The sequence below is a fragment of the Schistocerca serialis genome, chromosome 9 (assembly GCF_023864345.2).
Source record: "Schistocerca serialis cubense isolate TAMUIC-IGC-003099 chromosome 9, iqSchSeri2.2, whole genome shotgun sequence".
Lineage (NCBI taxonomy): Eukaryota > Metazoa > Arthropoda > Insecta > Orthoptera > Acrididae > Schistocerca > Schistocerca serialis.
This window is the reverse complement of record NC_064646.1, coordinates 287,871,414-287,885,297: the sequence shown is the minus strand read 5'-3', so window position 1 is coordinate 287,885,297 and position 13,884 is coordinate 287,871,414. Positions and strand designations below refer to the sequence as shown.

Genomic DNA, 13,884 nt, shown 5'->3' with positions numbered 1-13,884 from the left:
TTACTTTATTTGATAGGAATGACCCGTATTTTTTTCTGGTTACAGATTCTTTATGATATCCACATCAATTTCGAACAATATGTTTAGTCCTGCAAAGGCTAATAGTGATTAAAGGTCAGCACAGATTTTGACTATTACTCAGTAGTAATTTTTTTGTTTTCTTTGGAAGACTGTTTGCTTTCTTCTAATGTCCAAGAAACTGTTGCCTTTCCTGGAGATGCTTTTTAGTTGCTCATGTAAGCAAGTAGTGTAGTTTTCCAACAGCTAGGCTCTCTGTGGCGCAGGTGTAACTAGTGAGAGAGGGGGGGGGGGGGGGGCAAGGTATGGTTATTACTAGGTGCAGGGGAAAAATCATTTTTAATGGCCAACTTCAGTATTACATATTGCGAATTTTGGTGTTATTTTTCAACAATTTAATTTTCAAATGTCTTAGTACTTCTGCTTAATTTCATTAGTTTTCAGAGTTGTGTTTAAAATTACATTGAATTAGTTGACAAGCTGTATCTTATTTCCTTAACAGGAAAAACCATTCGACAGATTAAATATAATCAGTCAAAAATCAAATAACTTGGCAGCCAAATACTGTTGAAAGTTTTTCAGAAGAAAATATTCTCATAACTTCAAAGTTCTCTTGTCGGATATTATGCCATCAGTACATAAACGCTTCACTTTGATGAGAACACAGTCACCCATGATCCATATGTTAACATGTGGGTTAATTGCTTACAGTAAAAAACCAGACATTTTAGAATGTCCATATGAACTTCCGACATAGGAAGTTGCTTTTTCACCAAACTCTGAAGGGATTTACATCCTTTCAGAATAACTATACTACAAAGAACTTATATTCTGTGTATACGTAACAACCTTCTGCTGTGGCTGCATTAATAAATCATCATCATAATCATAATCTTCGAGGGTTGAAGCAACAAGAACCTAGAGCTGTGAAAACAGACTTTCATGGCTCTGTGGCCATGAGTATATACACGATCTGTACTAGGAGTGGCATGGGGTGTGTTCCCAACTTACAGTATTTTCACTTGAATGATGAAATAGTTTTGTACTGTTATGACAAATGGCTCTTGCTACAGGTAAATATCCATGACATGCTATGGGTTTCTTTGAAGTGATACCAAACTGATTTGAAACGTCTAGTGGATTAACCTGGTGTGCTGGACCAAGACTCGAGAAAGACCTTTGCCTTTTGCAGAAAAGTGCTCTACCAACTGAGCTTCCTGAGCACAACTCACAGTACAGTATGGTACGATATGATACAGCACAAACTGATACGTCTGTCCCTCTCTGGCAAGACAGGATGAGGGTTCAGTTTGTGAAGATTCTCTTTCTGATTATGCCCTTGGCTGTGAGCATAAGAGTTGTCAGTCTTAACTTAAATGTGTAGTCCAGTGTTTCTTGAAGTTTCCTTCACCAATGCCTGGAGGTGTTTCTTTCTTAGTGTTCTTCCAGAGTAGGCTAGTTTCATCACTAAAAACTCCTTTTCCCATTTTCCATCGGTTCTAACTATGAACAGAGGTAACAGTTTTATAAGCCAACATAAATTTTGCTCTATAAATCATACCAAAAATGATGGGATGTGGAGAGAACTTCAGTTTGGTGCCTCAGTTCGAATACTTACTTTTGTAGTATGCTAATAAAAATCACATGAGCTTCACAAACTTGATGTCTGCTGCGTTTGCGTCTGTCAGCTAATCACAATGCAGGATACCTGACATTGTGGAGATGCGCTTCTGGGGACATAACAAAGCATTGAGAATGTTCATATAAATATTTGCTTTAGATTATTCTTACACTTTTTTGAAATGAAGTTTTGCGGTGAACGCCAGATCTGTGTGTAGCATAGCCGAGCTCTGAGGTCAGTACATTCTAAGCAAGCAAGTGACATGATTATTTAAGTGTTCTCATAACTGAACTGTCATATGTGGCAATTTTCATATTTATACTTCCACTCTACAAAAATACACAGTTTAATTGGGCCACTGCGTTAAAGATATTTCAAAGCACATTTTTGGTAGGATAGGTTGTGAAAAAGGGTCAAGAAAAGTGATAGCAGCAGATAAACCTCTTCACAGCTGACATAACAATTAGGGCATCAGTTGCTTACATGCAAAAGGTATTGTCATTGTAAGATTATACAGCAGAAGAAAGTATTATCAGATCTCTAATAACTGTCTGTTTCCAATATTAAATCCCCCAGAGGGCTTGCCACTCTTTGGTGGGTTCGCCCTTGGCTACCGTGGGCCCCCAGCCTTTGCAGCTTTTTTTACCTTCTGTGCTACATATCTATCCTCATGCTATTCTTTTTTCCCCCTCCCTTGGTGAACATGTCTGGGGTGTTTTTGGGAATGTTCCACATTTTTTGTTGCTGACATAAGAGCAGTCTCACCACTGTTTTTTGTTTCTTTTTTTCCTCTCTATGTTCACCTTCTCCTCTCCTTCCTCCACTTCTACGTTTGAGGCTCCTCTTTTTCTTCTTCCTCTCTGTGCGCTTCTGAAGGCTGACCTAAGTTTCTTATGTGTAACAGGTGACTAGGTACAGTATAATTCTCTGTCTCGGAACGACGGGTAGGGGTCACACGTACCCACTGGTACTTGCCAGGCCCATGAACAGGTGCTTGCTGAGCTGCTACCCTCCCAATTGGTACCTCTGTCAGGTGTTCGGGAAGTGTGACCTGAGGTGTAAACAATCAGCTAAGGTGGGTGAGTCCCCCTCTGAGGAGGAGGGGAAGGGGGGGGGGGGGGGGCGGCAGTTGGAAGGAGCGTGCCATCGGAAATGCTGGCAAATCATGGGCGATTTTTCTTGCAATGAGTCGATCATCTTTGCAGTCCATATGGCTACCAAACGTGAACAGAATGAAGCTCCTTATTCAACCACCCTCCCTCCTGCACCACGGTTCCTCATGCTTTCATGTACTGAAGACGGTCAGTCCTTTGCAATGGTAAAACCATTTCTAATTCAGAAAGGTGTCGATGGGGTTGCTGGCCCTGTGAAGTCCTGCTCTTGTTCACACAATAGCACGTCACTTTTGGACACTATTTCTGATTCTCAAGCACAACAGTTGCTTGCCACATCGCTTGTCCACTGCTATCCCTCTCATGTTGCGCCTATAAAACTCTGAATTCTTTCCGTGGTGTTATTTACATTAGGCTGCTCTATGGTCTGACTTAGATAGAAATCCATACGTACCTGTCTCGTCAGGGTGTCATTACTGTCCATCGGACGATGAAAAAGATAGGTGCATCCCTAGTGCCCATACACACTCTTTTCCTCACCTTTGATAGTGTTGCTTCCATCAAAGATCAAATCAGGCTTTGAAGTTACCAAAGGCTGACCGTAAATTCCAAACCCGATGCACTGCCACTAGTGTCATTGTTTCAACCACATTCAAATGTCTTGATGACACCTGGCCAAATCTGTAACCTTTGGTAGGGATTTCGCAACAAGGGCGATTGTCCGCCTCCTTGTCCTCATTGTATCAACTGCAGTGGTGACTGTGCTGCACCTCTCTAGATTGTCCAATGTATCTCAATGAGAGGGCTATCTAGGAAATGCAGATAAAGGAAAAAGTGCCTTACCCAGTCGCTCACAAGTTTTTGGCTAGTCACAAACCCTGCATTCTACTGTCTGGCACTTACAGTACTGTTCTTGTTACCTCTTGCTCCATGAAGGACATGGCCATGCAGACAGATGGCCCCAGATTCACCCAAACTGTGCAACAAGCCACTGAACATTCACCTCCCGGGTCAAAGTCGCCTCCTAGACAACTGGCACGCTGGAAAGGACATAACGAATACTCCTGCAAAAACTTCATACTTCCTTCCAGCCAACAAACATCCTGCCTTACTCTGCCAATCTGAAAGGCTCCAAGAAGTCAAAGGTAAAGGTCTTGGCCTTCGCCCTGACTCGGAGATTCTCTTTGATAGTGTTGTCGCGTGATGCCCTGGCCCGCCCGAACTCTGTGTCGCCAGAGTGCACCGCCAATCATTCTTCTACCCTGGACTCTGCAGATTGTCAGAGTGCTGATGTCTCTGTAGATCTCGTGGAGCAGGATCCTCCAGCCTCTGCACCCTGTAGCAGTGAATCTTTGAAGGCTGGCACTCAGCAGCCACAGAGATGACACCCCTTCAGGTTTTTCCTCCTCCCCTTTCCTCGTTATAGCTCTCCTTCATGGAACATTCATGGCCTTAGATCAGACAAAGAGGATTCATTGCTGCTCTTACAATCCCAGCATCCGCTTGTTCCCTGCCTCCAGGAAACAAAATTGCATCCTCACAACTGCTTTCAGCTCTCGCATGTTTTCCCGGTCCATTTTGACTTTCTCCCTGAGGCCGACATTCCATTTCCCACCCCTCCTACACCGAGCGACGTGGCGCAGTGGTTAGACACTGGACTCGCATTCGGGAGGACGACGGTTCAATCCCGCGTCCGGCCATCCTGATTTAGGTTTTCCGTGATTTCCCTAAAATCGCTCCAGGAAAATGCCGGGATGGTTCCCTTGAAAGGGCACGGCCGACTTCCTTCCCCATCCTTCCCTAATCCGATGAGACTGATGACCACGCTGTCTGGTCTCCTTCCCCAAAACAACCCAAACAACCCACCCCTCCTACGTGCATTCCCCAATGGCAGCTTACTAAGGCCGACTGGAGGGGCTTTACTCCTTCCTGGCGACCTTCGATGAACAACATTTCCCCAGTTGTGAAGACCCAGTAGAATATCTTGCAAATGTTACCCTTACTGCCACACAACATTCCATTCCTAGCACTTCCTCTTTACGACGCTTTATCCCATTCCCTTAGTGAACTGAGGCATGCCCTGATGTAACTTGCGCGTGAAGACATGCTCTCCAATTTTTAATCATCATCCTATGATAACAAATTGCATTCATTATAAACAGTTGCATGCACAGTGTCATCACATTCTTCGGATTAACAAAAAAGCTAGCTGGATTTCGTTAACTAGTTCTTTTAACAGTCCCACTCCCTCGTCCGTCGTGTGGGCAAACCTCTGACAACTCTGAGACCAAGATCCATTCCCCCATTTCCGGCCTGACAGTAGCAGATGATGTCATCGTGGACCCTATTGCTATATCCAACACCTTGGGCCGCCATTTTACAGTTCTCTTCTCAAAATCATGAGTGCTACGATACCACTTTTACTATGAGGGAGCTAGCTTATGATCTCACTTCATCCCAATCCTCTGCCCCAGGGTCAGACGATGTTCACATTCAAATGTAGCACCACCCTTCTCTTGTGGGCAAGCACTGTCTGCTTCATATGTATAATCGCATCTGGGTGAAGGGCACATTTTCCATATGCTGGCGTGAAGCCACTGTCATACCTATACCCAAGCCCGGTAAGGACAAACATCTTCCACCTAGCTTCCATCCCATTTCTCTCACCAACTGTGTTTGCAAGGTGATTGAACGTATAATTCATGCCCAGCTGGTGACTAGAGTCTCACAATTTAACTAACCACTACACAGTGTGGACTTAGTGTGCACTGTTCTGCAGTTGCCCAGCTGGTATGGTGGCTCGAGTCGTGCAGTCTTCTAACCACTGCACGATGTGGATTTTAAGCGCACCATTCTGCAGTTGACCTTCTCGTCACTTTGTCCACCCATGTCATGACTGATTTTCTGCAGAAATCCCAGCCTGCCTGTGGCAGTGTTTCTCGATTTGGAGAAAGCCTGCGACACCTGCTGGAGGACTGGTATCCCCCCGTAGTTTCCACATGTGGGGCTTCCGTGGCTGCCTGTCCAGTTTCCTTCAAGAATTTTTAAAAGACCGAGTTTTCTAGGTGCATGTGGGTTACGCCTTGTTGAACACTTTATCCAGGAAAATGGTGTGTCTCAGGGTTCTGTCCAAAGTGTCGTCCTCTTTGCTATCGCTACTAACCCTATCATGGACTGTCTCCTGCCGGGCATCTCTTGCTCCCTTTTCATTGACAATTTTGCCATCTATTGCAGTTCTCCATGGTCTCGTCTCATTGAGTGTTGTCTTCAGCTATGTCTCAATCGTCTTCCCTCATGGAGCATCGACAATGGCTTTAGTTTCTCCACTGACAAAACCATTTGTATGAATTTCTGGTTGTGCATTTGTTTTCCTCCTCTGTCTTTACGTCTTGGGCCTGTTACTCTTCTGTTCACTGAAACTATGAAATTCCTGGGACTCATGCTCAATAGGAACCTTCCCTATCCTCGCAGGTGTCTTACCTGGCAGCCCACTGTATGCGGTCCCTCAATGTCCTATATGTTCTCAGTGGTACCGCCCACCTCAGTTTTTACTGATCCCTTGTCTGTTTCGTTTATGCATCTGCTCATCTGTCTCTGTTACGCCGTCTTAATACAGTAAAACTTGCTCAAAACAGAATCGCCTGGGACTAAAATAATTTTATGAATTGGACAAGTTTCCAGATTACAGAAAACTCACTGTCAGGTATCATGCACCAAAGTACAGTAAAAATTTTTAATTGTGCTTGTATAGTACTGTATTTAGGTGCCTTCACTCCAGCACAGTAGATGTTCATTTACTGTATATTGGACAGTAGAACACTGGACTATTACAGTAATTGATGATAACACTGGACTATTACACGAATTTATAAATAACACATCATTTCTATATTTTTACTCAAACTTTAAATTTGTTTATTATTTTACTTTTCATGCTTTATTATTATTTATTTTTGTATTATTATTGTATGTACATACATATTATTCCCACATTTCTCTTCCCCCTGCCACATATCAAGGAGGGAAACTTGTTTTAATTTCCTGTTCAAAATCATTTTTTTCTAGACAATTTTTTGCACCATACAATAGTTCCAACAATCTGGGAGACTGTGTGTGTGTGCTGCAAATTGTGTAAAATCATTTATGCATGCAGTGGCTTCTTCAGGTGTATTAATTTATCTAGGGACATCATTTTGCTCCTCTTCTTCTTCTTCTTCTTCTTCTTCTTCTTCTTCTTCTTCTTCTTCCTCCTTCGTTTCTTCGTCGTCATCATCATCATCATCATCATCATCATCATCCTCTGTGTTGCAGATTTATATTAAATTTCTTGCTGAAGTGAAAGTGGAGTGAGTTGACAGAAAGTCATCAATTTGAATGTAATCATCTGCACTACCCAAAATGTTTCACATTTTCATTAATTCGGCTATTGTTGCTGCATTTTCCTGAACTTTAATGGCCACAGAAGTGTCTTGTTCTTGAGCCCCACACCCTGCTCTGTTTGAGCACTTGGTGACAGTTTCGAGGTTTTATTTCCTTTACTGCCAAGCCAATCCAATTGACTGCATCTAGGACAGAAACTGACCATGCAAGGGCAGCTTCTTCAGCACTAAGAATAAGAGATTGTATCAGTAATCACCTATGACACTTGAATGTGTAAATAACCCCCCAGTCCGTGGGTGGTTGTGGCTGCTTGAACCTGGAGGGAACCAAGCCAATTTCACGTTTGATAACATTACTTTTGGGTGGCAGGTTGCATTGTCTAGGAAAAGGAGAACTTGGCAATTTCCTTTCTTCATTTTCGCATTGAAAGAGCCCAGCCATTCTTCCATAAGACCACTTACATCCACACCTTTTTATTGCTTCACCTTATAACTGGAAGCTTACTGACTTCTATGTTTTTGAACCAATGCAGTTTTGCCGTTTTTCCAATCACCAGTGGCTTCTCCATTTCACCTAACAATGTTTCCACACAGCAGTACAGTGATTCTTTCCTTGGACATTTTTCTACCAGTGCACTTTTCACCTCGAATTGCTAGCAGTTTTGAAGGCAGCCCACGATAAAACAGTCCTGTTTCATCAGAACCGAACACATCTTTTGGGTAATAATTCACAATTAAGTTGGACACTATTGTCTTCCATTCTGTTGCCACACTTTCCTGCATGTTCTTCCCCACACACTTCATTCCACACGATGTTGTGCCTAGCTTGGAAACGGTCCAGCCATCCTGTGGATGCTTTAAACTTCGTAATTCCAAGCTCTTCAGTGACTTTCAGAGCCACGCTCTGCAACATTGGTCCAGATGAAGGTAAGTTTTTTGCCTGTGCACTTATGAACCATTCCCACACCATTTTGTTAGTTTCTTCATTTCCAGTCTTCTTTGCCTTTCTTTTTATCTGCCCGTTCCCTTTCATCCATTTGTCCCGAATCTTATCCTTGTTTCTTAAAGTCTAAAATTTATGTTTTACCGCATTTGAAACGCAACATAATTTCGTGCACAGAGAATTTCTCTCTCTCACTCACCTCGATTACATTAATCTTTTTCTTAAGTGTTAACAACAAGTACCATTTGTTCGACATCGTGTTACTATCTGTCTTAAACTGCTACTAGTCAGCTGAAACTGGCAGAAAAACTGACCTTGTCAGGTAAAACTAATGTTTAACGAAACAATACCGACCTCTTTCGCTGCGCACATTGCAGCAGAGTGTTAGTAGATGAACAACAGTGTTCCTGTATGTGCCGCCCGAGCGTTAGTATTGAGGAAAACGAGAAAGCCAACAGACAGACCGCTGCTGTGAACGTACAGTTTCCTTTGATGTACTGTACTGACACGTCTCCGGCCATCCTGATGTAGGTTTTCCGTGATTTCCCTAAATCGTTTCAGGCAAATGCCGGGATGGTTCCTTTGAAACGATTTCCTTCCCAATCCTTCCCTAACCCGAGCTTGCGCTCCGTCTCTAATGACCTCGTTGTCGACGGGACATTAAACACTAACCACCACCACCACCACCACCACCACCACCACCACCACCTACTGTACTGACACTGAGCGTAACTTAAACTCATTTTTGCACAGAGCAATGTAGTGTTAGGTCCACACCAGGGGTGCTGTGCAGGACCTCTTGGTTTTGCTCCACTTAACAGAGGATTTAAAAGTAACGTCCTTATAGAGTCGTGAATAGCTAATTAACTGTAATACAGTAGTACTGTAAGATGTGCTTTCTGTTTCTGCATTAGGCACATTCTGCTTTATACAACAAATCAGCATATAAAAGTGCACTGAATGTGTCAGGACTGAAATACTTGGATGGTTTGGGCAGATTTCCGAATTATACACATCCCAATTTGAGCAAGGTTTACCGTATTATCCATCATCGTGGCATCTGTTTGGCCACTGGTGTCTTTTACACTAGCTCAGTTGAGTGTCTGTATGCAGAAGCTGCCGAACTACCGCTGTCCTACCGCCGTGACTTTCTCCTCGGGAGATACACATGCCGTTTGTCTGCCATGTGTGACCACCCTTTCTATGTCACCTCCTTCAGTGACTCCTTTTGATTGCCAGTGTGGGGTGCATCCCTCTTCTCTGTTACCTCCCGGAGTTCACTTTCTGCTCTTCCTATGTGGCAGCTTAATTTCATGCTACCTGTCACTTTCCTGATATGTGTGAACCCTTCACCACTTTGGCTTCATGAAGTGACCCGTGTTCACTTTGTTTCATTTGCTTCCTATGGACACTATTCCAGCCTCGCTCTATCACCTTCAGTTCCACGACCTTCGCATGGAACTTTGTGATAGTGCTTTCTGTACACTGATGGCTCTTGGATTGATGGTGGTGTTGTGAGTGGTTTCGTCATTGGCACTGATGTTTTTTTGGTGTTGGCTTCCGGAAAGTACATACAATGACACAGGCTTCTCTATTGTGTCATCTGCTCTGACTCTCTGTGCCCTTCCATGCTTATGTGTGTTGTACACCGTCCATCCCTTAGTGCAACGGGTCCGGGAAAGCTGTCACTTGTTCACTCTTGATGGAGTCATCGTGGTGTTTATGTGGGTTCCTGATCAAGTCGATCTGACAGGAAACGAGACTGCTGCTAGGGCTGAAGTCCTCGTACTTCAGCCCGCTGGTTCTTACATTCCCTCCAGTGATCTCTGTGTTGCTGTCTGTAAGTGGGTGGTGTCCCTTTGGCATCACCACTGGACCTCCCTTCACAGGAACAAGCTCCGGGCTATGAAGCCTCTTCTGGCGGCTTGGCCCTCTTGCCATGAGATCATTTTAGTTAGTTTGCGTATCGGGCACTGTGTTTTAGCTGTCACCATTTGTTAAGAGGTGCTCCCCCACCACTCTGTACTCACTGCACTCAACCTTTGACAGTCTGCCATTTCATGACTGAACGTCCTTTTTTAAACTCCTTACATTCTCGTTTGTGTTTGCTGTCCGAGTTATTGGCCGTTTTAGCAAGGGACGCATGGGTTGTCGACTGCGTTTTAATTTTTATCCATCATAGCAATATAGCGAAGGCCATTTAATTTTTGTTTTTAGGACCTCCGTTCCTCTATGGTGTCGTTTATAGACCTTTCTCCATGTCCCTTTTTTTAGCTGTCTTCTCTTTCATTGTTTGGCAATAACATTTAGCCGTTTTTAACTCCTCCCTTTGTCTTTGTGTTATACAGTTTTGACAAGTGGTTTTGCCACAATTTTAGTCTTTTTCTTCAGATTGCTTCATGCAAATGGCACATAACTTCTAACTATTATTTCTTATTGACCATATGACCATAAGGAAAGAACTTTTGATTTACTGTCCCTTTATAGTCAAAGAAAACAATGACGCTAGTTGTTTTTGTGCCCTAAAACAAAAAAACCAACCAATATTAATAAATCTTTGGCTTCCAGTTCACACCATTTTTCACACCCAGAGCAGGGAAAAAAGCAAAATTTTGTGAAAACTCATAAAAACTATTAATTTTAGGTTGTCACTTCATTGTTCACTTTAATCTTTTGCATGCTTGATTATTACTAATGAAACACTAGCTGACTTTGCTTCTGAGGTGATGTACAAGATGTGATGAAAAAGTAAAGGGAATTTTGTTGATTTTGCATATTCAGTTTTCAAAAGTTTTATTTTTTTTATCTTGTTGATGTAGGTGTCCCTGATGTATGTTTGCATTTGCAGCCAGTTTCAGTTTTTAATTTAATTGTTGGCAGTAGAAAAGGTTATATGCTCTTTCAGGTGCTCAGTGAATTTTTACTTTTGAAAAAGAGGGATCAAAGATTTTGTGTGACATTTTGCTTTAAAAATGGAATAATGTGCAACACTGCATTCGAAGTGTGGACTGTGACATTTGGCGAATCTGCTGTGAGAGACACAAAAGTTTACAGGTGGTATAAATGTTTCAAAAAGGGTCAAGAAAACGTTGAAGACGACGACTGCCTTGGACACTGTAGCACATCAATTACTGATGACAATGTGGAAGAAGTAAAGAAAATGGTTCTGGAAAAATTGCCATATTACCAGCAGACAGGTTGATAATGGTAAGGCATATCCTTTGGCATTCCAAGCAATTTTCTCAGGTGTTTTGGATATCAAACATTTAGCAGCAGAATTTGTTCTAAAACTGGTGAATTTCGACCCAAAATGACATTGTGTAGGCATCACTCAGGAACTGTTGAAGGAAGTTGACACTGATCCAGATCTTCTAAATAACGTTACCACAGGTGATGAAATGTGGTTATATGCGTGTAAGGTCAAAACAAAGGCCCTATCATCGCAACGGAAAGTGCCTGAAGAACCAAAACCGAAAAAAATTAGACGAGTTCCATCACATGTGAAGGTTCGTCTAATTGTTTTCTTTGACTATAAAGGGACAGTAAATCAAAAGTTCTTTCCTTATGGTCATATGGTCAATAAGAAATACTAGTTAGAAGTTATGTGCCATTTGCATGAAGCAATCTGAAGAAAAAGACTAAAATTGTGGCAAAACCACTTGTGGAAATTGCATCATGATAAAGCTCTCCCTCACACATTAATGATTGTTCTTGATGTTTTGGAAAAAAACAAAACCTTTACATTGCCTCGGCCACCGTATTTGCTGGACAGTGCCCCTGCGACTTCTTTCTGTTCCCAAGGTTGAAGCGAGCCCTGAAAGGATATCATTTTGCCACTATTGATGAGAAAAGAGAATTGCTCAAGGACGTGAGTATCGTAACAGAAAAGGTTTCAGAAGTGCTTCTAAAATTTGAAAAAGCACTGGCACAAATATATTATATCTGAGGGGAATTACTTTAGCAGAGAAAAAGTTGATGTTGTTGAATAAATTAAGATTCTTTATGAAAATCAAAAATTCCCATTACTTTTAGATCATGTCTTGTATCTTTATTTATGCTGTGTTGTATCATCAGCTGTAGTGTTTTACAATCAGTTATTTGAACAGTCCTTAAAGAACATTGTCAGCTGATAAGTGTGCTTTTGCTCCAAACCTAGTTTGAATGTTGTTGCATGTACAGTTTATGTCCAGCATATGATGAAAAGATGGAGGGGGAAAAGAAAGAAAGAAAGAAAGAAAGAAAGAAAGAAAGAATGAAAGAAAACTTTCCAAAATAGGAAAAAATAACTTGGATTCTGTGGTGTAACTGCACCATTTAAAATGCTTTGTGTTAGTGTTTAGTTAGCAAGGGACATTTCAGGACTGTCATTGCTAAGCACTTGTTCTGAAAAATAAACTGTTGGGGTATGTAACAAGCCTGGTGGAAGGAAAACATAATGTGAGAATTCTGATTTGGAGATCTGAAAATATCTGTTGATCATTTTCTAAAATGCTGGTCACAAATACTGGGATTAGGAGGGAATTTTAGTGATGAACAGACCGAAGGGTCAACTTTCTTCTTGGCCACTTTTCGGTGGTAGCCATTCAATCTGCCAGACAGCTGGTTGGTTGATATGCCCACATGAAATGTTGTGCAGTGTTTGCAGCAGAGCTGGTTTATGACACTTCCGCTTTCACAGGCAGCCCTGCCTCTGATAGGATAGGATAAGCTTGTGGCATGACTGGAGTAGGGCGTGCTGTGCTGGATGTGTGAATCGGGCAAGTCTTGAACCTGGTTCTTCCACAGAAATATGACTGCTGTGGCAAGTGGTTGAGAGTGGGAATGGCATAGGGATGATGAACCAGGGTGTTATGTAGGTTGGGTAAGTGACGAAATATGATCGTAGGAGGGTGGGAAGGATCTTGGATAGAGGTGTTCCCTCATTTTAGGACATGACAACAGACAATGTGCTGGGGAAGACTGTGGTTCATGTTTTCAGTCTTGCATGATGGGGGACAGTAGTTTGTGGCTGTTTCTTGGTGCTGTGCGAGGTGTAGGATTAAGTGTGGATATGGTATGGGAATAAATTTATGGACTATGTTTGGGGAGGGGGGGAGGAGAAAAAGATAGTACCTGCCTCTGAAGGCCCTTTTGAGACCTTAAGCTTAGTGAGCAAGGTAATTCTTGTTACTGCAGGTACTGCGTCCATGGGTGGCCAGGATATATGACAATGATTTTTTTATGTGCAAAGGGTGACAGCTGTCAAAATGCAGGTACTGTTGGTGATTACTAGGTTTAATATGGACTAAAGTGTGAGTGGAGCCTTTGAGGGGCACCCTCCTATGGCACACTGTTTATGGACCATCGAAGGAAATGTTCCTGGCCACCCAGACCCCTTGCATGGTTTATCTTCATTGATGATATCTTCATTATCTAGACTGATGGTCAAGGTGCTCCTAAACATCTCTCCAATCCATTTCACATGGTCCTCCTACAACTCAGAATGCCACTTTCCTGGACACTGACCACTTCTTCTCTGATGGCTCCATTCACTTCTCTGTCCATTGTAAACCCACTAAACAGCAACAGTACCAGAATTTTGACAGCCGTCATCCCTTGCACATAAAAAAATTGCTTCCATACAGCCTGGCCATGGATTGCTTATCTGCAGCATGCAGCTATGAGAATTCCTGGCCCAGTATGCTGTAGGTCCCCTTAAGGCCTTCACATACACACACTCCCTCCCACCAATTCCCAAACATAGTCCACAAACAAATTACCTGCCATATTCTCAGACACCCCTAACCCTCTCACCACCCTGAGTAATTAACT

General features: G+C 42.6%; 1 protein-coding gene across 6 annotated transcripts in view; it reads left to right on the top strand.

Moving 5' to 3' along the window:
- Positions 1-13,884, top strand: part of LOC126419041 (RILP-like protein homolog) — a 173,488-nt gene that overhangs the window by 154,774 nt on the left and 4,830 nt on the right. For 2 of the 6 annotated variants that reach the window (XM_050086106.1, XM_050086108.1), the window contains one exon: positions 46-114. The exons of the other annotated variants lie outside the window; for them this stretch is intronic. In XM_050086106.1, coding sequence (XP_049942063.1) covers positions 46-112 — 67 coding nt within the window. In that variant the 3' untranslated portion in view covers positions 113-114. The remainder of the gene's footprint in view (positions 1-45; positions 115-13,884) is intronic. 6 annotated transcript variants of the gene reach the window in all.